The following is a 25914-nucleotide window of genomic DNA, read 5'->3' on the forward strand; positions in this document are numbered from 1 at the left end:
AGACGTGTCACCCAAGACAGCCCCACAGCATTCAGAACCTTCAGAAACTTGGGGCGAATCTCATCCACCCTAGGGGCCCTGCATCCAAGGAGTTGTTTAAGTTTAAGTTGGGGTTTTGTTCACAAGTGGGAGAAGAAGGGAGCAAGAGGTTGACAGACGGATTAGGGCTGCTGCTGCAGCTGCAATGATGCAGACACTGTTGTGGTGAAGGGAGAGGTAAGTGTAAAAGCTAAGCGTAAAAGCGAAGCTGTCGATTAACCAGTTGTTCTATGTCCCCACCCTCACCTTTGGTCACGAGCTTTAGGTAGTGACCGAAAGAACGAGACTGCGGATACAAGCAGCAGAAATGAGCTTTCTCCAAAGGGTGGCTGGTCTCTCCCTTAGAAACAGGATGAAGAGTGCAGTAGTTTGAGAGGGGCTCAGAGTAGAGCTGCTACTCCTCCACATCGAAAGGAGCCAGTTGAGATGGTTCTGGCATCTGATTAGGATGTCTCCTGGGTGAGGTATTCTGGGGATGACCTATCAGACCCAGGACTCACTGGAGAGATTATATCTCTTGGCTGGCCTGGGAACACCTTGGTGTTCCCCTGGATAAGCTGGAGGAGGTGACCGGGGAAAGGGAGGTCTGGGTTTGTCTGCTTAGGGAGCCTCCGCAACCCATCCCCAGATAAACTTTAATATGATTGTTACTTTGTGATCCTAAAATTTCATGCTGTACCCTTTTATTTTCCAGAGTTCGTCCACTTGTATGTTGCGTCTGCCAAAGTCTACAACCAATATTTTCATTCTTCAAAATAAGGGATAACCCAACATTCAGAATCTTGTCCAAGGTCACTGCAGCAGGTGGGGGTGGGCTCAAGCCAAGCTACGTAACTCAAGAAACTTCACCTGTAATAAGAATTGGTCCATTATTAAAAAAAATGATCAAGTATGAATTTTTATCCAGGGTGAGGAATAGAGGCATTAAAAAAACAAAACAGAAGCCGGGTGGATGAATCCGAATAAATACACCTTTTATTTGACTGATTGACAGATCTGATTATACAAACGCCAACACAGAGCTCTGAAATAACAGGACCAATCAGCAAGACAATGACTGTACATTCTTGTTGTGACCCTCCCCACCCCCCCAAAAAAGCATCCCCCTGTCAGCAGTAACTATGAAACTTAATCGCTAGTGTTTCTTTCTGTACAAATAAAGCTCAGCTACCCACCCACCCCGTAAAACCTTCCCTTTTCAGTGTAGTCTGTTACCTACAAGTCTGAACTGTACCTCGAGCGGCAGTTTGGCCAATTGTAGGGTACCACGACAGAAGAGCTTAAGTGTCAAGTCTGATGTTTGGTTTGTGCAGTGATGCAGACTTTGCTGCTCTAATTAGAGTTTGTACTGTTTGAAGAGTTTATAATGAGTTTCTCATATAAGAGCATGGTAATGTTTTTTATAATTTGGTTGAAATGCAAACAGCCAAGAATCTCTCAACAAAACGGTTCTATATGCCTCACTTTCACACTCGCGCGCACACACACACACACACACACACAAAACTAGTATGTTTTCCCCCTTCATCTTAAAAAGCCTCTTACAGTTTTTATGTCAGGCATTTTTCTTTTTCTTGTTCTAAACGTCATCTGGCCAAGTGTGACTTGACTTGCCCCACATACATTAAACACATGAACGCACACAGTCATCCCTATTTTACCTAAGTGCAGTTTCATCAACACGCACCCTCAGCGTTTCCTACAGTAAAAACACCAACTGTACCATCACAATCAATGGATGGATAAAACACCATTGCTTTCTTTCTTGCCATTCATCTTTCTCAAACAACCTCTCATCCCAACCTTTACACACCCCATTGCACCCCCCCCCCTCCACTAACCACATGCTTCTCATGTAACAGACCTTCTTGTATGTAAAAGAGACAAATACTTGTCCTTGGTGTAACAGCTGGGAAGAAAATAGGAAGTGTGGGTAAAGGCTTAGGGAAAGAAAGGGCAAGTTCATCTCCTTTAGGAGAAAGTGAAGGAGAATGGGGAGGGGGGGGGGAAACTGTATGTCCACCCCTGCCTTTTCCCTGCATCTTTATGATGAGGTGGAAGGTGAGAGTGGAGGGAAGAAGGGAGGTGGACGGTGAGGTGCAGGGGATGGAGAGAAGGAGAGCAGGGTGCTGGTCTTCATGTGTCCTGGCCATCGGTGGCAGGGGTCTCGTTGGCATTGGACAAGTCAGAGTCAGTCTCTCGGCTGGCTATGCGGTCCAGCTCAGCCTGGACGTCGCTCAGGCCCAGCTTTGAACCTGCAAATGTTGGCAGGTACGTACAAATTAGTGCTATATCACAGAACAAACAAATAAACAAGCTGCTCAGCCAGTGCAGCAAATAGCAGTGCATTTTCCCAGCACTGAGTTGTTAAGCCACAATGCAATAGGAAAAGGGGAAAGAAAAAAAAAAAGAAAAAAAAAAGGCAAGCGCACATGGTTAAAATAAGAGCTGGGTGAGGTGCTGATTGTTATTTAACATAGATGAACATGAAAGGTAACATGATTTTAGTATTAAATGTTATTTTTGAAGTCTAACACCAACATTTCAGAGGGCTGCGCTGGTTTCAGTGGTCTCATTCTGTCTTAACTCATTTGCATGAGGACGAGGGAACGACAGCACTTCTGATGCTTCTTGGGAGGATAATAAGCTTATAACTATGATCACTATGCGCTTATGAATACCATTTCTACCTAGATACATAAACAGATAATTCTTTTTTCAGGTTTATATATTTATACAATAACTGTGCAGGTGACAATCCTATTTTAAAAGACAGACATCTGAGTACTGTTTTTAATTGCAGACTGGCTCTTCTTGCACTTATTATCTAAATTATGCTTTCTATATTATCGACATTACATTTGAATATAAAGCTTTGAAGATGGTCCCTATAAAACTATGTAATTCATGTTTCCACAGTGTGTATGATGCATGTATGCTGGCTATACACTGTATATTGCTTACAGCTAATATATTTATGTGTTATTTCCTTCAAGTAACCCAGCCTTTGTCAGAATCATGTGCACTGTTTGTGGCAGATGTTAGTGACGAGAAATGCAAAGCAACATGCAAATAAATCATTCAAATTATTAAAAAAAAATGTAGAAGTGAAGAAAGGGTATTACAGAAAGGGAAAATAAATGGGATGCAACTGTCTCTAAAATGAATCATCCTTGTCTTCCTGGCTTACTGCTCGTAATCTTTACATTATGTAGTTGTGCGCCTAGCCACTAATATGAAATCAGAACATTTACATTACATATAAACCACATCCAATCTGTTCATTGGTGGCTGTTCATTGTGACTATGTCACTGCTGTACAGTGACCGCTAAAACACGTGTTTCTGTTGTAAATCCTCATTTCGTTTTAGTGTGGTTCCAATCAGTGAGACTAACTGCATTTTTCAAGACAAAGGCATATGGCGGAGAAGTAATTAAATAGCAATGGGATCATCTCCTGGATCCCTACTTTAGTTCTCAGCTTGGGCAGACTTATATTCAGACAGTGTTATGATCTCCACATTGAAAGGATCAATCATATACAAATAAACATAACAGAGAGCCTGCATCCCAGTCTCTGTCTTTATATGAGAAGTAAATAGTGATACAGAAGCACTGATCCCAGCAATATTCCTCCTTGGATGCTGGAGAAGGGGCATCAAAAGAATAAAGGAGTGCTTTCAGTGTCATACACAAGCAATAATAGATGAGAAATATCTTGCTCACACACACCTTAACGTGGCCAGCATCCTCTGACTAGCACATACACACACACACATTATGAATGGCGTTAACAGTGAGACTGCACAAAAGACTGTGAGGGTTAGTTAACAAGGAAACGACATTCACACAGAGCTATAAACAGGTATAGAGATGATGGTCAGGGGTATGTGTTTGTGTGGTTTGTAGATGGACTTAATCCCTTTAATGACTGTCTTTATTAAGGGTTATGTTCGTGGCTGGAGCGTGAGGACAAGAGTCAAGAGGAAGGATGGCAAACAGGTGCAAAATCAAATAGAAGCTCAGGTGATGAGTACTACAGATGGGATGTCTTCAAAGACAGCTGAATAACCTGCCACTTCTTTAATGGTACAAACCCAGAGCACTTCTAACACCTCAGCGTGTTCTTACCTGACTTCCGTACAGTTCCTGGTGTATTGTTACCACCACCTGGTGTGCCAGGCCCCGCTGTCCCCGCTTTCTTTGTCAGTAGACTGTTGAAGAAATTGGCCAGCACACCCTCACTGGTCTGACCTGCAGCATAATGGAACTAGAGTTAAAACACACACACAAACACAAGCAGCAGTGCATTTAGAGAGCAGTGGACACTGAATGGATGAAATACCTGACATACCGGATTGTGGCATAGCATTTGCTACGTTGGCCGCTGCAGAGCGATTACTCGTCCTCGGAGAGCCTGTGGGTGCCCTGCTTGTGGTGTCCTATATTTAAAAAATATATATATATATATTTCACACATATGGACATTAGAGGCATTTCTGTTATCATATGAGCCAAAACTTGAAAGAAAAAAATAAATAAATAAAAAATGGACCACTCACCACTGGTCGCCCTGCTGTCACAGCGGGCTGTTTGGCCAGCAACGACTGTAAATTAGAGCACAACATGTACACACACTCTAATTAGCACTTAATTAACATATTAATACCCTCAAGTCTGAGTTAATCCGGGGACCCACAAGCAGCAAACCCGAATGGAATCAACACAAAATGAGATGTTTTCTGACCTGCAGTTTTACCAGAAACACTTGGTCGTCTTCTGCCTGAATCTCCTTTTCGTGCACAATCTAGTGAGGGGAAAGAGGGGAAAAAAAACCAAAAACACACATTTTTAAAATGCATTTTGCTTCCAGCTTTTCTTTGCAGCTCTTAAGCAACTGGATTGGATAAAACTCTCACGATCCCTGCAGGGGTACGGAAGCTTAGTGCAATGGCTGTGAACTGTAAAAAGGATGTGTATGGTAACACATGATATTATAGCAGTAATCAGTGTTACCTGGTGGGATTAACTTGCATAAGAGGATGTTTTAGCGCGTACCTTTCTGACTGGCGGCTTGACTATTACATCCTCGAAGCTGTCATCTGCTTTTATTGTCTGGAAGTTCTCGTGAAGTATGGCAATTTTTTTCTCATTGTCCCAGCCTGATGCACTGGTAAAGGGGAGAGACATGGTTACACACGCATCAAATACAGGTGGTCCCACAGTCCCTATAATATGCACACACACAAAACCAGCCTTACATGAAGACAGCATCTCTTTCCACCACTTGTGCAGGGCAGTGGAATGGAAAGCCGTAGAGTCTGTGGACCAGATATTTGTACAGGATGTCCAGGTTCTTCATCTCCTTCACTGATGTGTAAAGCAGAGAGGCGCCGTCTGACGCGGCTGTCAAGGATATTTTCAGCAGTCCAATTTCTAGAGTCAGAAATAGTGATAAACACTAACAAAAAACAAAAATAACTTTTTAATAACAGTGGCACAACTGAAAAACCGATTCTGGCTAATAATTGCTAAAGGTGCACAAAAGAACTGAGCCAGCGTGCACTCTTTCTGCTCCTCGTTTTAAACACAATAAACCTTAAAAAAAAAAAAATGAAATCCTGCTTTCATTCAGTATTGACTGGGGGAAATTATGCAGAGAAACAAACAATTTGAAGCAGTACTGGGTAAACTATGGCAATAATTGAACTCACTTTACAATAAAAGAAAACACAGACAACAGTTCAGCAGCTTACAGTGACAGGAAACTCTACCTCGATCCTATGAACAAAAATGCCCTGTATGAGAGAACAGGCTGAAAAAAAAAAAAAAGAATAAAAAAAAAATACATAAAGACCCTTTATATGCACCATACTGCCATTTTGTTCTCTGCAACAGTACAACTTTTAGGTTAAGATTCAGAGGTTGCCCTAGCCAAAGTCTGAAAGACAGCAGTGTGTTAGTGAAGGATACACTGCAGACAGAAACGTCTGATGTGGGACTGGATGAAGTCCAGGTGTTCGTCTCTGTAGTCGTGCTCCTTTTCCAATGTGCTGATAGCATCACACTGAGGATGGATAAACAGACGTCAGAGATGAATGCTCGTGCGGAGATGCAATAAATAAGCACTGTGTTGCTATGAGATGAAATCTTTCCAGCTAAAAAAAGATTTAAAGCATCTTCTTAAAGGCCATGATGACGTACAATTATAAACGATGCAACTTTTACAGTACATGGACGAGAAACTGTGTGCGTGTGTACCTTTGTGCAAACCACCACTACTGGTATTCCCAGGTTGTGTGTAAGTGTGTTGTCTCCTAAAGGCAGCAGCACACTCTCCTCTTCTTCGCTCCTCCTCTGCGGTGTTCCATCCTCCCCACTACCCGGCTCTGTGTACTCCTGGAACTGTTTTACCACTGCGCGCAAACACAAACAAACAACGCTAAAGTACACAGAGAGATAAGCGAATGATGAGACTGTAATGAGACCTTGAAGAGGTCAGTTTTTAAAATGTGGTGTTAGAATTCTTCTAATTGGCCTCTTAAGACAAAACCCACAGAGGGTCCAGTGCACAATTTTAAGTCTCTTACAAAGACGGCATTTCTCTGAGTAATATTTCATATCTTTAAGATCACTTTTGTGAAAGAATTATGATTTATCTACTTAAAAGTCTGACTGCTGTCACTATGACTCACGTCTGTGCTCCAGCTCCCGCAGCTTTTCTGGGGGGACTCGGAGTTTGTCGATGTGTTCCCTAGCAACGGCGGCCCACTTCTGGAGAGAGTCCAGGGCGTTCCAAGGCCGCGACATGTCAACCGTTATCAGCAGCAACGTGTTGTCGATAGAGTCGACCGGTACAGCTACTCCCTGCAGACCCTTATGGTAAAGATCTCCATCTAACACCCAAGCATTACATCTAGTGTGGTCTAAATACACACACACACACACATACACAAAACAGGTTAATGCTGTGTTCAGCACTCAGTTTACTCTGTAGTCACAAAAACAGAAGCACAGTAGGACTCAGTAATTTGTTTTTTATGAACTGCAGGCGGTTGCAGGTTACCATCAATGTCATCGTCGTGCACACTGAAGTAGAGGTATTCCAGGCCACGGCCTTTCATGTACTCTTCAACCCCTTGTAGCTTTGCAACCAAAGTGGTTTTCCCCGAGCCCACCTCACCTAAGCACACATAAAGTCAGTAAATAACATGCAGTAAATATGACCAGTCAGCTACAACATGCTTGCACCATAGCAACGAAACAACAAGAATAACAACAGTACAAAATTTGGCAAAAGCACTTTAAGCGGCATGAAAACTGAGGTCAGCCTACACACTACAGCGCTGTTTCAGGGGCACAATTTGCCAATTAGCCTCCATCTGGTATTATGAACTGCATATGCTTCAAAGGTAGTACCTAGAGTATTAGCAAGTAGGATATGGTCACAAGCAACTTCCTAAAGGCCAAGGTGTGACATTAAAATTGCCCTGTTTGTGCAAGCACCACCACCCCCCCTCCAAAAAAAAAAAAAAAAAAAAAAAAAAAAAAAAAAAAATATATATATATATATTGTAGCGATTCTCTTAGTTAGAGAGCGTGTTGATGTTGTGGGATTTCGGACTGTTCGGGAGGTTCGTGAAGGCAGCATGGAGAGAGAGAAAAGACCGAGAGCTTGCCTGTGTGTGTGTGTTGCTGTTCCGTTGTTGTAGTTGTGGTTGGCGTGGCTGTGGCCTACAGCAGCCGTTTTTCTGGTAATAAAGACGACCTTTGTTGTGAACATCGCCGACTGTGGAAGTGTGTTTACAACGTTACAATATATATATATATATATATATATATATATATATATATATATATATATATATATATATATATATATATATATATATATATATATATATATATATAATTAAGTGTATTATTACATAAGACGGGGGCACAGTGGTGTGATGGTTAGCACTGTCACCTCCCAGCAAAGTGGTCTTGGATTCTGGGGCCTTTCTGTGTGGCATTTGCATGTTCTGTTCGTTCGTGCCTGCATGGCTTCTCTCCACGTATTCCAGCTTCTGTGTTTGGGGTTAGGTTAACTGGTGATTCTACATTGACTGTAGGTGTGAATGGTCGCCTTTCTCTATATGTTGGCCCTATGACAGACTCGCAGCCTGTCCAGGGTGTACCTGCCTTTCGCCCTATGTCAGCTGGGATACGCTCCAGCTCCCCCTGCGTCCATGAATTGGATAAGCAGAAGAAAATGGATGTTAATTAAGACAAAATGCATCTGGTGAGAGCACATTTTATAGGTTATGGGTTTTGCTTTTTTTTTTTTTCCAAAATGTTTGCGACTTGTTTTAGTTTATTCTGGGAATGTGCCCTTCACTTTTCATTATGATTCATACCAGTGCTTGCTTGAAAGGAATGTATACATATACATAGGAGTAAACATATGCTTGGATTTGTGTATTGTATCTCTTGATATATACACTTATCTTTAATGTGTGGATTTTATGCAAATTGTGAAGCACTGTGAAACGTGCATTTTAAAAAGTACAATGAAGAAGTATTAAAAAAATCAGAAGTACTGTGAAAATAAATCTTATTTCTTCTTATAATTAAAAATATAACAACATGAAATGCCGTTAGTTTTAGTCTTAATAGTTGGTCAAGTTTGTAAACATTTGCATGAGGCAGCCTTACAGCTAATTGCGACGGGGATTTTAACATGCCCAGGAGTCTTCATAAAGTGTTGTGTTTGATTTGTTATGCCAATTCTGTATGTTTACAGCTTGTCTATATCAAATACTTAATATTATAATTGTAAAAAATAAAATAAAATAGAATCTGCAAATCCAATCTGGAAATTTATGGAAGCTTGTTTTTGCCACTGAAATTTTTTTCTTTTGCCATCAGTAAGTCAAAATTTTGGGTTAAAATCTCAAGATTTCAATTTACTCAGAAGTCAGTGAGTCAGTAAATCAAAATTAAGAGATTATAACTTTAATTTTAATTTTGACTTAGCTCGAAGATTTTTTTTTTCCAGTGGCAGATACAAGCTTCCATAGAAACAAATTCAGACTATACTGAACTGGAAAAAAAAAAAACAGAAAAAATGATATATAAAATGTTACTGTTTTCAAAACAACATAATATACTGTGCAGGTGCATTCATTAAGGCAGTCCTGCGATCCTCTCAAACCTACACAATGGCATTGTTATTGTATATGATTAGGTCAAGGCTGCATCCATTCTTGCCCTCTGCCATATTAACTTAAACCGACAGGGGGACTCAACGCATCACAAAGCAATGCTCATGATGCTGTCATCGAAGGTATCATAACAGTCAAATGGCCACACAGCTTCATTATACATGGGTAACCAGCTGTCTGATTAGCTGGAATGGGTTTGCAGGCTGCGGATAATCCCGGGCAGATGTGCAGACAGGGTGTTTTGTGTCAGGACACGCGGACGAAGCGAGACAGGGAGGTACCCTCCCCGCTTCCCTCATGCAGAGCCCCGCGGCCCCGTACAATAAAACAACAACACAGTCCGCTGGTTTGTCCTGTCCACTCAGAATCATCTCTACCTAGCTGCTGCTAGCATCACTGAATGCTAGAATGACTTGCAGGCTTTCAAAGCGGCTCCATTAGCTCACACATCACCGTGAAGCAGTGTGAATGTGCGCGCGTCAGTGCACGCGCTCAGAAAATACACCTGTCTCCATCTCCCCTCAGCTAGCCGACGCACCAGCTACCCAAGCTCCATCACAAAAGCTCCTTCAGTCCAGAGCGAGGCTAGCTCAGCAGTGGAGCAAAATTAAGTGTAGCCACTCGGATGAGGTGATCACCAGCTCACGGGCTGTTAGAGCTAACGGTGCCTGCTGGTTAGCCAAGAGACTGCAGACAAACACAGATACCCACCCATGACCAGGACATTTTTCCCAGACGGTAGCTTTGATCTTGAATGGGTTGACACTTCACTCAGGATTGTGGACCTGCACACAGAGCATCCCCGTTACAACACACCCAAACATGCTTGTTCATTCATTCACAAACAACGACTGACAGCAAGAAGCTAAAACAAGCTAACAGTGCTGCTGCTGCTGCTGTGTCACCAGTGCCCAGTCAGTCTGGTGCTGATGCTAGCTAGCCTCGTTAGCAGGCTAACTGTCAACCCATCCTTATATCCCAGCAGAGTGGACCCCTGCGCGCTACGAAACTCCGCTCCCAATAAACCAGCTTTAATTAGCCATCGCCCACCATAAGTTCTGCCCATCATCCTCTTCTGGGTTGGAGTTCTCCAGCGTGCTCCTGGGTCCAGCTGAATTGGAGGATAATAGTGCACTCCTCCCTGAAGTCGCCATCTTCGCAGGGCTTGTAAAGCGAACGGAGCGCCCGGATGTAGCAGCAACGATCTAACCTAGCCTGGTGTACCGCACGGCGATCCCGGCCCGGGGCGTGGTCCGCCCGCACAAAGCTGCTGTCCCTGCTCCAGACATCAGATGATCTCACCCACAGTGACACAACCGCATACAGCGTCCACGCCAAGCTCAAGTGTCCACATTTTAAAAAATCTCTTAATAAGATATTATTATTATTATTATTATTATTATTATTATTATTATTATTATTATTATTATTATTATTAAGTAATGCTAGGTTATTATAACTAGAATGGGCTATATGGAAATACTTGGGTTCCTTGTTCTGGTCGATTTATCCAAATAAAATGATCGGGTTTTCAAAAGAACCTCCAAAATCCGTTGCAGACAAAATATCCTCTTAAATGAGCTGCTTCCAAAATCAGTGCCTTGATTTGTGAATATTGTGGCACCGGGCCTAAGCCTATAAGGAGATAAAGCGATAATTCCATGTAGGAATTGGATGCACTTCAAATTGACTGTTCAGGCCTCTAGAAGCTGTTCATCACAAAAATAAACTAAAACAATACAAAACGAAATGAAATAAGTTATAGCACCTTACAACTTAGTAAATAGTAAATATTTGTTTTCATTTCATTTTACTGTTTAATATATGTAATTTATTTACTTGTAAGAAACGGTGCACACAAATGAATCAAATAGAAGAAGAGGTGAGTTCTGCCACAATTATAAAAGTTAATTTCCATTTGCAGTCCCTGCAAGGAGTTAAAGCTTTGAGCAGTTTCGTAAATGAAAAAATAACTGCCTGCATACACACAAAACGAAAGTAATGCAACCAATCATGGAGATTTCCATCTGCAGTCCCTGCAGAGAGACATAATAGTGGTCTGAATGTAAAATGTGAATTTTAGCAGCCAAATCGCATCGTACAGACTATGCGGTTATCTGCTGGGCGCAGAGAAAACCTTCAGCTGCCAGGCGGTCTCAGGTGTGTGGTCACCGCCTATTATAAAACCAGCGAGGCGCATCGCGGCCAATCAAAGCTGAGAACCGCGCAATCAATTTACGAGTGCCGCAGTTCAATATAGCAACCGCAAGATGGCGCCGATACACTGCGGTGGAAAGCCGCACATCCCTGGGCACGGCGCTCTGTGGCCCCCGATGGAGCCAGCGGATTACAAACTCCTGTTAAGTGGCGCACTGTCCTCCTCCTCCCCATCTTTCACCCAGAGTAAACCCAGGCAGACGGAGCGCGTTCTTATCGAGCTCGAGGTGTGGGAATTGGAAATCAGCTGTGTTTGACTGTCAGCGCCCAACCGGTCGAGCTCTGCAGTGTAGGGGATCGAGAGGGGGGGGGGGACATATAGACAAAGACAGTGAGATGGGTCCTGAGACAGTGAGGTATTCGTGATTGTCAAGTAAACGGCGGTGAAGTTCTCCGGCTCCGCTCGGATCTTTTCTCCAGGTCGGTGAGGTGAGTTTTCTCTCTGCTGGAGCAGCCCGGGCGACGCATGTCTTAATCGGTGTGTGCCAGGCGCGATTACATAATTTTCTTTATTGTCCTGCAAGTGACATTTACGATTTTTGTATGCATATTATAGAAAGGGAAGAAAAATCAGCTTCTGTTGAACAGCTTGTGAGACTTTGCGGGTGCATGAAATATTCTGAAGAATGAAAACAGAAAAAAAACCCAAAACACAAATCCTATTAACAAAATATTATTCTAAAAAGGGAGGGAGCTGGGGTATTCTCTATTTGAAATGCTGGGAAACCACGGTGCAGGCTTCACTTATAAGCCTTTGCTTTAATTGTATTCTCCTGGTGTGCTATGAGAGAAGATAACCCCTATGAGAGGAAAAGATCCATCTCATTCTCCGTCCCTCTCAATTTTCCTCTCTCCCCTCTGCTTCATTCTTTATCACTTGCCTGCCTTGCCACACTTACTTCTCTCACTCCATCCCTCTAATCCCCCCCCTCTTCTCACAACCTCTGTCTCCCTCACTCTCCCTGGTCCTCCCTCTCGGCCGGCTCTAATAACACTGCAAGTTTGCAGCACCCGACTACTTCACTAGACTAGCTCATTTTCCCCCCCAGTCCCGGCCAGCTTGTAGTTGAAAACGTCCCTGTCACCTGCATTGGTTGACCGTCTATAATTGGTTGCATAACATGCCACATGCCTCTTTAGGTTGTGTTGCTTGTACAGTGGCTGTTACTCTCTTTGCCTGATAATCGATATGTAACAGAGCAATTACAGTACTTGAGTGTCATGGACTTTTCTGTGGCTGAATCATTGATGCCACATCAGTCACAGTCACTGTACACATGTGCACTTGTGGTGAATGGCTCTAAGGATTGTTACAGTATATGGAGAATAAGAGCTCAGCGTTCAAGGTAGCAATAAATGACTGCCAGTCTGTTTTTGTTTTGTTTTTTAGAATTAGGGGACTACAGCTCAGCTTCTAGTTCCGCAACTTACATTGTTCCAATATAGCCTAAAGAGATGTGTTTTTGCTCATGTATCTTCTGTGAAATTTTTTGAAATAATTTCATTTGTTTCTTAATTCTTTATTTGCACAAATATGTAAAATTAGTATTATATTTAAAGCACACTTAAAACCCTCTTCACGAATAATTTGCGTCAGTGTAGGTTACCTTAATATAAATATAAGCAAGATGACAAATCACTGAAGCTACTGAAAGATCCTGTGATGACGTGTGATATGAAAATTCACTGTCACCTCTGGATATGTGAAATGCATCTGACAAGGGAGGCAGATTCTGCACGCTGCTCTCATACAGTAGTTCATGCCGGAGAAGTCTTCCATATCTACATTTCCACACTGCCCACATCCACACTTCACTATCAGTGTCATCTGCTGTCGACCAGAACAGAAAGACCCCCCCCCCCCCCCCCCCCCCCCCCACACACACACACACACACACACACACACACACACACACATGCACACGCAATCAGGCATGCGCACATGCACAAATGTATTCCCCTTTCGCGCAGGCACATACAGCTGTCTACACGCCACTCACTCACAGGTCTGTTGTAAGTCACACACTTGCCCTTTGGCTCTGTCCCGGTCCATTTTTCTGTATACAGCCCATTCGCTGTGCTCAGCTAAAAATAATCAGCACCACACACATGGAACATGAATTATGGAAGAACGAGGGAAAGAGAGAGAGACATTCAGGTCAGAGTCAGACCCAATTCCAACAGTGTCACTCCCATAGGACAATACTGCTAGACCACTCCATTAATATGCAGTTTGTACTATCTAATGTATCAGACCTGGGGTTATCCTTTAGTTTGGACTAAGTGGACCTGAGGCTGCCCAGGGGTTCAGCCTGAAGCTTTATGTACATTACAGGCTGTGACACTGGACCCATACATTTCCATGAGATTAATTATGCATGTGATGCAGTGTTTCCAATATAACAGTCATAAATATAGAGCTTCTTATAGATAAGTGTTAGCTTTACAACCAGCATTAGCTGTTGTAACCTTTGAACAGAGGGCTTATATTGCTGCTTTGCATTTTAAGTGTGTATTTTATGCCTATATTTTGTGTAGGCTTAACACGTTTGATATAATGTGAGCTTCATTGCTAAGATAACATTGACCTCCTCTGGTTGTAGCTTAAAAGAATGGTATTGATCTTCTCATCAGACTATTGACAAGAAAGCAATTAGTTCCCAATGTGCTGGACTGCTCCTTTAAAGGCTCGGAAATGGTGGAAATGGGTGAAGAAATGCTGGAGAGTAAAGTCCATCGTATACACATATGTGGAATAATATGTATTTGAAATCTTTGATCAACTGTCCAGCGGTGTTTTTCATAAACTTGTCAGTACAGTGGAGATGTTCATTCTGCTGCTTGTGCTAGAGACAGCACTGGTATTTCAAACAGTGGCGTGGGAGCACTCACAAACTATGTGATGACACCATTTTTAATTACCCCCAAGCATCTTTTTTCTGCATTATCTAATGTAAAAAACAAAACAAAACATGAACGCCAAAATACGCTTTGCTCGTTTCAACTGTGAAAGCTTTTTCTTTAAGAACAATAATGATAAAACTGCTCAAACAGGTGCAACAAACTAATGAGAAGTGGCAAATTGAGTCTGCACACCCACACAGTCATGAGAATAACTTTAAACAAAACACCCACGTGGGTGGTTGATTGATCTGTAGAGTTATCCCTCTGAACATGGTAAATATTATTCAGATCTTTGCTGGTGTTGGAAAAGAATAATCCTCACCTTGACTAAATCAAAGGCGACAGATACATTTGGGATTTCTTTTCTTTTGTGAGGATGTGTCATATTCTTGCAAAGTTTAACTATACGATGTGATTCATTATTAATGGTTCATTTCACATTACTATGGCAAAAAAATAAAACATTTAAAAACCTCTGTGTCACAGTAATTAGATACTTGGCAATATTCTATTTAGGGATGTGAACATTATACACTCAGTGGAAACCTGAGGAGAAACCCGGCAATATATTCTGGTTACTCAGCATAACTCACTGTATGAATGTGAGTGTGCACACAGGTTTATTTGTATGCATTTATGTCTTTGTGTTGGTCAGCATTATGCATGCATACATACATGCATACATACAAATATGTGTTTGCATTAACATGTGTAAATGCATTGCTGTGCATGAGTGTGTTAATGCTGGACAATACATGTGCATTTGTGTGCATTTGTGGACCTTGTCCGTAATTCAGTGGCTTCAGAGTCCTGACCTTGAACAGTTTGAGTGCTGTTTGCTTAGTCAGGGCCACTGCATCTGCTCATGTCAAGGCAAAACAACAGTGGCAATGAACTGCAGTGCATGTGATTTTTTAAAATCTATCTATCTATCTATCTATCTATCTATCTATCTATCTATCTATCTATCTATCTATCTATCTATCTATCTATCTATCTATCTATCTATCTATCTATCTATCTATCTATCTATCTATCTATCTATCTATCTATCTATCTATCTATCTATCTATCTATCTATCTATCTAGTTACAAAGTACAAATCACCGTCTTTTCTTCTCTCTCGCTTTCATTTCAGTGTGTGATTGAGTGTTCAGCATGAGTAACATCTATGAGTCTGCAGAGGCCACGCTGGGCTTCATCAGCTCTCCGTGCCTGACCAAAGTAGAACTAAGAGTGGCCTGCCGGGGGATCTCGGATCGTGATGCCCTTTCCAAACCCGACCCATGTGTGGTGCTGAAGATGCAGTCGCACGGCCAGTGGTTTGAGGTACAGTAATTGGGTGGGAGGAAGGGTGAGAGATGCGCCGGGTAAATGTTTTACAGCCAGAAAATTGAGGTTTAATGGTCAGTCTGAGCCATCGGTTGAGTGTTTATTATTCTGAAATGTCCTCTCTCATGATGCTGATTCTCCCAGGGTGAGACGCTTTGATAAGAGCTGCAGGTGTCCGAAAATCTGCATGCATGTGTTTGTAGTCTCATATCTTATTGTCTTTCAATTATAAATTAGAGTGTCGTTTCAACTATTGCTTTGGTGGATTATTTTCCTTTTATTCTTGTAGAGGGAGTCTAAAGAGATGATTTAACAGCCCAGTGTTATTCACCTAGTGATATAACATTTTGACCTCTATATCTGGGCTTTGAACACTTTCACAAATAATTTAACTTTGGGCTCTGTAATATTTTCTTTTTCTTCTAATACAAATTTGACACAATCTTCATTTTCAGTAAAAGCAGTGTCACCCTCTACACCATTTGCCCATGACCTGATGTGTGACTAGAAGCGCAAATGCGTTCATCATCTTTTCAGATTCTGTTGCAAACAATTCTTCTTGAATTTCTCTGCAGACAGCACTTGAAATTACTCAGGCATGTAATTGAATTCATGTTTGACTAAATGATTGCGTGTAATCAAGGACCTGAGCTATCATGCAGAGCTGCGATTGTGTCGCTAACCTTCCTCCTACTAAATTGTGAGTTATGTTTGGTTCTTATAAATTATGGATGCTAATCGCCAAGGAGGTCACCAGAAAGCATGAGTATTGTTGGCTGGTGTGAAGAGTTTATTTATCCATCCAAATGTCCCTGTCATCTAGAAATTGAAAGTATGCTCTTAAAGCACATTTTACATTTTGCAGCATTTTTAAAGTTCTCAGCTGTGAAAATGCATTTCTCAAACAGCAAACAGCTCATACATGACGCAAAGCACAGCAATTAATATTCAAAAGGCCGTAATTCACCCACGGCCTTTAATTCACGTGTCAAAATGAAGCTTTTGTGTCAGTGAATGAGTCATTGCTTCTAAAATAAAAAGTTATTTTCAGTGTGTAAAGCAAGGCATTCAGATGTTTAGATATTTTGTCAGAACAACAGTGGTCTTTAGAGGTGTGTTTCTCTCACCTTCACATTTTCAAACAGACTTATTGTCTAAATATTTTCACATATTTTGACATTGAAAGGCTACCGTATCAAGCTATTATTTTTCAGAGATTAACTGACTCCTATTGACGAAGTGAGCACTCTTCGGGGGCAGATTTCAAAAGCACAAGGTCTTACAATCATTGTAAAGTAAATGTATTGTGATAGGACAGATGTTTTTTTCTTCCAGTGATAACATGAGGCAAAACTACAGTAGCAATAAAAGAAGAAAATGAAAATGCACAAAGAACTGCATAGAACAAGCATCAACTACTGCATAGAGAATGGCCAGACTATTTTGAGCTGATAAGAAGGCAAAGCAACTCAATCAACGACTTGCAGAATAGCACCTATGAATGCACAACACATCGGACCTTGACGCTGGGTGCCGCTTCTGAACTCCAAGAACAGGAAACCGAGGCTGCAATTCACACAGACGCTCCAATATTATACTCATTGTACTCCAATGGCCTCCACAGTCACCAGATCTCAGTCCAGTAGAGCACCTTTGGGATGTGGTTGAAGGGGAAATTTGCGTGAGCAGCAGATAAATCTGCCACAACTGTGTGATGGTATCATGTCAATATGGATCAAAATCTCTGAGGAATGTTTCCAGCACCTGAATCTATACCACAAGGCAGTTCTGAAGGAAAAAGGGGGTCCAATCCAGTACTAGCCAGGTGTACCTAATAAAGTGGTTGATGAGTTCATATGTATACTATATGCTTGTGTGTAATTAGCAATGCCATGGCAGGCACCTGTGACACAAGAGTATATATTTCTATTTGTTTCAACTAAACCTCATCTGAGAACATAAGTTTATATTTGCTTTCATTTGAAGGGCAGTTTCACTGCTACCACTGACTGTGTGTGGCTGGCCTTGCTCTTTCATACATATTTGAAAAAAGTTTGAAGTCATTTGATTGAAAACACTAATGCAATGCTGGCAGGTATAAAGGAAAGTGAGAGATCTGGAGTTCTGACTGATAAAAGTACAAGCTGTTTTGATGAGTTGGGAGATTCAGATGAGAAATGCATCAGCGCAATAACAAACAATTATTATTACAGTATAAGACAAAGTCAGGAAGCATAAACCAACAACAACAAGACAACCCCCAAAAGGAAATGATTTTTCAGGAGGTGGCCACAGACCTTTGCTCTCTCCTTATTTTTTTTCTCTAGTTTTGCTTGTTGCTAGTGTCCTTGTCCCTACTGGTAGCATGAGATCATACCTGCATTCAGGTTGTATCAATAGTCCATCTCCTTTAGGTTGACACATCTGTACGTGCCGTCGCAGGAAGGTTTGCTGCATATTTCAGCATAGTCTCAAGAATGTGGAGGAGCTACAAGGAGACAGGCCACTATACGAGGTGAGCTGGCCAGGGCTATAGAAGGCCATCAATTCATCAGCAGGACCGGTATCTGCTCCTTTGTGCAATTAGGAAAAGGAGGAGTACCGCTGGAGCCCTCCAAAATGACCTCCAGTGGGCTACTCATGTATGTTTCTGACCAAACTGTCAGAAGTGAGGGTGGCATGAGGTTCTGATGTCCTTTGGTGGAAACTATCCTCACAGCCTAGTACTGTGCAGCCTAGATGACCCTGTCCAGCTCTGCTCATGCAACAGCCTGTCTCGCGGTCTCTCTTCCACACTCTTGAGACTTTGCTGGGAAACAGAGCAAACCTTCTTGCAATGACATGTATATGTATGGCATCCTGGATGAGTACCTGTTCCTGAAATAGTGGGCAGTTTAGCCTCTTTTACAGTAAAAAAGGATTGTTTAGCTTTATGCTTGAAAGTGTTCCACTTACTCTCATTTCCCCTCCAAGACTCAGCAGCTCTTTCAAGCCTTTCAAATGGGATCTCATACTCGCACACAAAACATTTCTACTTAAGCCAAAGACACGTTGAAGGCTCACCAGTGGCAACATCAGCCTTAAGAATGAGGAATCAGGGCAATGTCTTTGGTTAGTTTCAGTTTTCTTTCCCCACCCTTTGGAATAGACAGACATACAGTATATGGAGTGAACAGTTTTCCTTTTAAATATGCAGCTACACACACCCACACATCCTTGCAAATCCTTCCACATTTAGCGCCACAGTTTCCCACTAAGCAGATGTACGTTTACGTATGTAAATTCACACGTGTCACTCGTTTGCACAAGCCGTCAGAGACACGGAAGCTAAAGTCACACATAGACACACGCACATACACGTATACACACACACACTCTCCATTTCCACAGGGGCTCAAGATCAAGCGCTCAGAAAGTAGTGCAGCATTATTCCTCCTTTGGAGACTCCACAAAAAGCTACTTTGAATGGCATAGTGGCATGTGTGTGTGTGTGTGTGTGTGTGTGTGTGTGTGTGTGTGTGTGTGTGTGTGTGTGTGTGTGTGTGTGTGTGTGTGTGTGTGTGTTCGTGTCTTCATGACTGAGTGTTTGTGTTACAGTAAGCCCCTTTGCAGAAGTGTGGGAATGGGCCAGTGTTATCACTGCCCATCAGATCCAGAGTGTCTTAATTGGATAATTGTTGTGAGAGAGTGTTTAGTCCACTGGGTGAGTGTGTGTTTGTGTGTTTATGTATTCATGTCTCTCGCTGCTTTAATGAGTTGCCAGCCTATTGAGAAAAGCATCAGGAAAAGGCCAACATTTGTGTGTCTGTTGAGTCTGCTGGTGCGGTCTTCACTTTTGTCTCTGTGTGTGCGTTTGTGTGCCAGAGGGTTATCAGCCATAAAAGGGAGCCAGTCATTGCTGCTAGTGTTAGATAGGTTTTGTTGACAACGTCACAACATATTTTTCTTTTTGCTTTCTAATCCTTTGAGCAGTCAGAGAGCTGAAAATGTGAGATCAATGTTGCAGCTACAGTCAAATCTCTATGTAATCAAACAGCTCGGGTGATTTTTAGTCATCCCGAAAAATCAATAGCCGCAGTTCTCAAGCTGATAAGTGTAAGCAATGTGGTAATGGCTGTTTGTGGTTATTGCTGCAATTCTGAAAAGTCTGTTGAGGTTCACAATCAATGCTCAGCGGCAGTGTGTCTGGTGTACAATTTTCATACTTTAGTTCTCTTTGGAAAGATCATAAAAAATCCATTTAAAGTGAAGTCGCCTGTAGTAAAAAGCATGAAGCATGTTATGAAGGTTCTTATAGAAGAATTATAAATGATGTTCTTTAATGAAATTTTATGAAAATTTGAATTGCAGAATAATCGTGTTTTGCTAAATGTCTCGATATTAGATTTTTTTTTTCCACCAACTTATATAAAAGATTGAGTTTGAATAAACAAAAGTATAAATAAATAAATGTATGTATATTTTCATTTCTTCTCATCTTATCTTTATGAACTCTTCTATAGTTTATGTAGCCTTCTTGGTTCTTGCTGTGGCGAATATTGGCCAAGGATCCCTGTGATATACATATTGATACCCCTTGTGGGCTGCAATGGTTTTATACAGTAAAGAAACCACTGCGGTCATGGTCATGTTTATGAAATGAATTGTGTATCATTTTTGCATTCATAAGAAATACAAAGCTTTCTGTTTTTAAGAAAACTGGAACCATCAGAAGTAAAAGTCAGCTCTGTTTTCTCTGTTTTAAGCTTTCAGTTGCCACAGATGCTCTAAACAGTGTTATGGAGTTGTTTGCGTGTGTTTGCAGGTGGACCGTACAGAGGTGATCCGCAGCAGCAGCAGCCCGGTTTTCTCTAAGATTTTCTTGGTGGATTATTACTTTGAGGAGGTCCAGAGGCTCCGTTTTGAACTTCACGACATCAGCTCCGGCAACAACGGCCTCCGTGATGCTGACTTCTTGGGAGCCATGGAGTGCACCTTAGGACAGGTCAGTGAGTCTCTTGATTGGTTTGTGAACTCTAAGAGGAGAGGATCTACAAAGCAAGCAGGTTGATTAGGCAGAGAAGTGTGATTGATGAGTACAAACATAAAGGAAACATTAAGATCATTATACTTCATAATACACCACTTTCCACAGTGCTATACACTGAATACAAATCACTAAAACAGATATATCCTATACAACAGGCTTAAATGACTGAAAATGAAAAAGCATGCGAGGTAAAACCACTGACAGATGAAGTAAGTGATGCTGCTTATCTCATAACAAGGCAATTTTTTTTATTAGGAAACCCTCATGTCTTGGCATTTATGTAAATGTTACTTCTAAATATGCCGCCCAGCTAAAGATTATTATTGTAGCCCAAGGACACCCACCGTGTCAGCAGCCTCCCCCAGCAGGATAATGCACTCAAACGCACCACAAAACCTGCTTAGAAACGGTTAAAGGAACAAAACAAAGACCCTAAGACACTGACCTGGCATCCAAAACTCCCCAGGTCCCAATCCAATTAGGCAACCGTGGGGTACATGTGGAGGTCAAACTCAGGAACCTACGCGATGCTAAGGATGTGCTGCCAACATCTTGGTGCCAGACGCCGCAGGCCATCCTTAGAGGTCCTGAATGCATGCCCCAAAGGGTGTCAGCTGTTTTGGTGGCACGAGTGAGACCTACACAGTATTCGATTTGAATGACTGAAGTCCGTGTGCATGTTGAAATAGTAACCATATGTATCAATATTTAATAAGGCTGAAAAACCAACTTTAGTAGCAGAAAGAATCAGTGTGTGATCTTTCAACCCGAGTTCAGTTATGGGCGTTATCTGCATTAACATGCTTTCTCTGTCCACGAGTGCTTCTTATAAAAAGCCCCAAGGGTGCGTCAAACTGTTTTCAAAGTCTTTATATGTGCTTATGCTAAACTAGATAGCCTTGTGGTTCACTTAATGGGTTCAGGCCTCCTTTAATGAAGAAGTTGTAATCAATATTTCAAGATTTGGTTTATTTGCATTCTTCAGTCAATATCCACAAGCATTTAAAAGAAAATTGTTATCGCAGTAGTACTCATTAACAATTCGAGTAAGCGGATTTGAGGGAATTACCATCTAATGTAATATTGAATGGAAAGAAATAGGATGCACAGCACAGTGTCACATGAGGTCCGGTCTGCGGTTAAGGGAAGTGGAAGTGTTTACTTTTTACTGATCGTTGTGCAGTCTGGAAGCGACTGTTTATGCATACATATTATAATGATGTCAGTGAAATATGAAAGTACCAAAGGGGTTTTTATGAGGAGTGGTAGTAACTCATCTGTTAATAATTTTATAATAAAAAAAAAATAGAGGTTATGTGTATCTTACATCATATAATTTGTAGCAATATTGTGTTCATTTTTCTTCTTCTGTGCATGTTTGAAGCCCTGAATAGTTGCTGTTAACTAGGGGAAAGGCTTGTTGCAGATGCATTGCATCAGTAATAGTGTAACAGATATTGACATGTTGCATGTAAGCGGTTATACCTGCTGTGAGATTTAAATCTGCTATAACCAATGGTGTTTTTTTCTGTCTCGTTACAATACAAAAAACATTGGCAGGATATTGTAGCGAAAAGGAAGGAATACATAAATACAAGACAGTAAATGAGATCCTAATTATTAAATGCCTCGCTAGTGCCTAGTTATGGTGTCTAAGGATCTGACCAAAACATCTGAATGCATACCAATAATTTTTCCATAGACCCACAATGGACACACCTGAATTACAGACACATGCAGTGTAGGCGTCACACAGGCATGGATCCTTCCGTTAGGTGTGGCATTAACATGCAATGACAGTGTGATTGCAGTAGGGTGTACATCAGATTTAATGCGATATATCTCGTACCGGTCTGTATGTGTAATCTCATATACACAGTGCACCTTGATCAATATCAAGGTGTGCATAAAGGTAGGTGATGTAAGTGCAGTGCATGTTACATCAGGTGCAGCAGTTGCCTAACATATAATTTACATTTTGTCAACAATTCAGAGGAAGTCTCAAAGCATGTATCCAAATCTGGAGTTTGACAAAAACATGAGCTAAAGTTATCTTTCTTGTTTCCAGCTGCGTAACAGTCTCCCCTCTGTGTTTATTAGCAGCTTCATGCAGGCACCAGATTGGTCACATCACTGACTACTTATAATTATCTGTTATCCCTGACACGGAAATAGGATCTGCCAGGATCTATGTGAACCTTCTTTGTCAGCAACACAGGCAGACTATTTGGTCTAATTGCACTGGGAGAGCCCAACAAGCTTTCTTGATACACAGTAAATTCTGAGTTAGGAATGTGGATGTTTACTAATGTCCGTGTATATACGTGTACACATGCTTTAGATAGCAGGGGGGTGCTGTGTGTTAGTTGGTTGGTGTGTTTGACACCTCATCATGAGTGAGTGCACATGCACTTGTCTGCCTGTGCAGCACAGACTGTCAGACTATAGCGGAGTCTATAAAGTGCAGCTGAAGTAGAAAAAGGGAGAAACTGTGGTACCTTTGAAAGTTCTTGACACAATAATACTACTATAATACTTCTGCTGGAATTACTACCACCATCACCACCTTAACCACAACAAGCAACAATGAGGATAAATTGCTCAGGGAGAGTGCAAGCAGCAATCACTGCCACTTGCAGTGAAGCATGGACGGTGCACTACCCAGGGGGCTCCAGAATTGGCTGGCAAAGTCAGTCATGCCAGATCGACAGTATCTCGTTTACTACTTTTTAATATTTTGATAAAGAACATAGTTGCCATTACCATAGTTTCATGTTGTTATTTTGTTTGTGGAGAAATTATTTTATTGCACCGGATGTTGATTCTTTTTTTGAGTCATGCCCAGACCCTGGAGCGTTACTCGCTGTCAGTTTGTTCCCTTTCTAAAATGCTCCCAAATCCTAAGCAGTGAGGTTCTTCATTTGGGGATAGATTTATAAGGGATAGCCAAATTAAGTTGCTGACCTTGTGTTAAGGGGGGAAACATGCTGGCCTAACCCTATGCACTCTATGAACAAAATAAAATAGTCAATGTACAATATATTGACAATATATTAATATTAGTCCCAAGTGGGGTCCCAAGTGGGGCAGCTGTGGTTCAGGAGGTAGAGAAGGTCGTCCAGTAATCAGAAACTTGCTGGCTTGATCCCCAGCTCCTCCAGTCCTCGTGTGGATGTGTCCTTGGGAAAAAGGACAAACCCCAAATTGCCCCTCATACATTAATTGGTTTGTGTGTGATAAATAAGGCTCTGTATGGTGTGTGTGTGTGTGTGTGTGTGTGTGTGTGTGTGTGTGTGTGTGTGTGTGTGTGTGTGTGTGTGTGTGTGTGTGTGTGTGTGTGAAAAGTGTAGATTGTAGTGTAAAGTGAGCGGAACAGCAGTAGATAAATGCCAAATGTTTATAAAAAGTCAAATGTGTCAGGAGCTTTTGGAGACTAAAGTCAAAAGTAGAGTGAATATTTGACTTGTGTTTTCCAGACAGACACAAACTCTAAGCGGCGTCTGGAACATCTGAGGTGATTTTATATTAGGCCCGAGCCGACGAAGTCTCGGCGAGGAGCCTATTGGATTCACTATGCCACATACCCCAAAATGCGTTAAAATCCCCACGGTCGCATGGGACGCGGTCGCCAGTGACCCCCGACCTCATAGGGACGTGGGTCAGGTCGAGACGTTTCCGAAAAGGTATGCGTCGGGGTGACTGGGAAAACGCCTAATTGTTTTTGCTCGAATTCTCCATTATTCTTTATTATTATTATTATTATTATTAGGCCCGAGCCGACGAAGTCTCGGCGAGGAGCCTATTGGATTCACTATGCCACATACCCCAAAATGCGTTAAAATCCCCACGGTCGCATGGGACGCGGTCGCCAGTGACCCCTGACCTCATAGGGACGTGGGTCAGGTCGAGACGTTTCCGAAAAGGTATGCGTCGGGGTGACTGGGAAAACGCCTAATTGTTTTTGCTCGAATTCTCCATTATTCTTTATTATTATTTTTCTTTATTATTATTATACTTTCTCTCTCTTTGAACCCAATTTTGACCCCCTGAACATGCGCGAAAAGTCACCATTTTTTGCATGGTGGTCAGGTCTGGCGAAAAATTACGTATTTTAATGTTGCCACAAACTAACTCAAAAACACGGCTACACTGCGCCCCCTGGAAATTTCATTTTTCGGGCCCCTATGGGAGAGGCCAAATTCAAGTTTGCCCTAGATTCATGAAATTCTCGCCACACATAGATCATGTCAGGACAAACAAAAAATCCTCTTGAGGCACCCCTGCATGACCCACAGGAAATCCACCAGGTTCACTTGAAATTTGGCTTTTGCCGAGTCAGCAATTTCGCTCACCTTGTATTTGCGCGAACTTCTCCTACAGCATTTGACCCACAAACACCAAAATGGCTCAGCATCATTTAGAGACATAGGGCATCTAAAGTTATCGAAGGCTTCGTATTCATTTCAATTGTCTTGTCACACTAGGCCCCTGAAGTTGGCCTTCGTTTGACCAATAATTCCGGTCCTCTTTCCTGCCATCAATCGCACATGCTTTGCCCGATCTGCCCCAAAATGGAATCATTTATGAACACACCTACACTGAATCCATAAGTGCAGAAACCACGTCGATTGATGCCATAGCGCCCCCTACAGAACAAAATGAAAATTTGTATGGGGGTCCACAAAATTAGTTTCTCTGGTATGCATGAAAATTTTTGTACAAAATCCTCAGATCCTCCTGGTCAGAAAAGGCAATCAGACCTATGCCCAATTTTGCACGCCACACGCGCCACCACACCGCAAATGTGCGTTGCGTTTATATGGGGAGCCAACAATTTACTTTCTCAGACATGCATGCAATTCCAGACAAACATTCTTTACCCCAGCACGATCAAAAAAGTCAATGACACCCATGTCCACATTCCCACAGGAAATCCGCTAGCTTGGCTTGAAATTCTGTTTTTGCCAATTTTGCACTGTTGGACACCTCGTATTTGCGCGAACTTCTCCTAGGGCATTTGACCCACTAAACCCAAAATGGCTCAGCATTATCTAGAGACATGGGGCATCCAAAGTTATCGAAGGCTTCGTATTCAATTCAACGGGCTTGTCACACGAGGCCCCTGAATTTGGCGTTCGTTTGACCAAAAATTTCTGTCCTCTTTCCTGCCATCAATCGCACGTGCTT

The 25914-nt window shown here is 41.9% G+C and overlaps 2 protein-coding genes across 5 annotated transcripts in view; one reads left to right on the plus strand and one right to left on the minus strand.

The window, feature by feature from the left end:
* Positions 1-1148: 1148 nt before the first annotated feature.
* Positions 1149-10456, minus strand: dync1li1 (dynein, cytoplasmic 1, light intermediate chain 1). 3 transcript variants are annotated; one of them, XM_030741639.1, is made up of 13 exons: positions 10296-10456; positions 9957-10030; positions 7106-7222; positions 6735-6965; positions 6301-6455; positions 6013-6106; positions 5301-5436; positions 5098-5209; positions 4787-4846; positions 4602-4646; positions 4394-4481; positions 4171-4293; positions 1149-2294 (listed from the first exon to the last, which is right to left on the minus strand). In XM_030741639.1, the coding sequence occupies exons 1-13, from the start codon at positions 10397-10399 to the stop codon at positions 2176-2178; spliced, it is 1458 nt and encodes a 485-aa protein (XP_030597499.1). In that variant the 5' UTR covers positions 10400-10456; the 3' UTR covers positions 1149-2175. The 3 variants fall into 3 exon arrangements, with proteins under 3 accessions (XP_030597499.1, XP_030597498.1, XP_030597500.1); XM_030741638.1 differs by having other exon boundaries at positions 4385-4481; XM_030741640.1 differs by lacking the exon at positions 9957-10030 and having other exon boundaries at positions 4385-4481; positions 10296-10425.
* A 1164-nt stretch (positions 10457-11620) lies between these two features.
* cpne4b (copine IVb) overlaps positions 11621-25914 on the plus strand; it is a 32263-nt gene continuing 17969 nt past the window's right edge. For both annotated transcript variants that reach the window (XM_030741119.1, XM_030741120.1), the window contains exons 1-3: positions 11621-11891; positions 15505-15695; positions 20503-20682. In XM_030741119.1, coding sequence (XP_030596979.1) covers positions 15525-15695; positions 20503-20682 — 351 coding nt within the window. In that variant the 5' untranslated portion in view covers positions 11621-11891; positions 15505-15524. The remainder of the gene's footprint in view (positions 11892-15504; positions 15696-20502; positions 20683-25914) is intronic.

This window comes from Archocentrus centrarchus, chromosome 11 (genome assembly GCF_007364275.1).
Source record: "Archocentrus centrarchus isolate MPI-CPG fArcCen1 chromosome 11, fArcCen1, whole genome shotgun sequence".
In the NCBI taxonomy this organism is placed as follows: domain Eukaryota; kingdom Metazoa; phylum Chordata; class Actinopteri; order Cichliformes; family Cichlidae; genus Archocentrus; species Archocentrus centrarchus.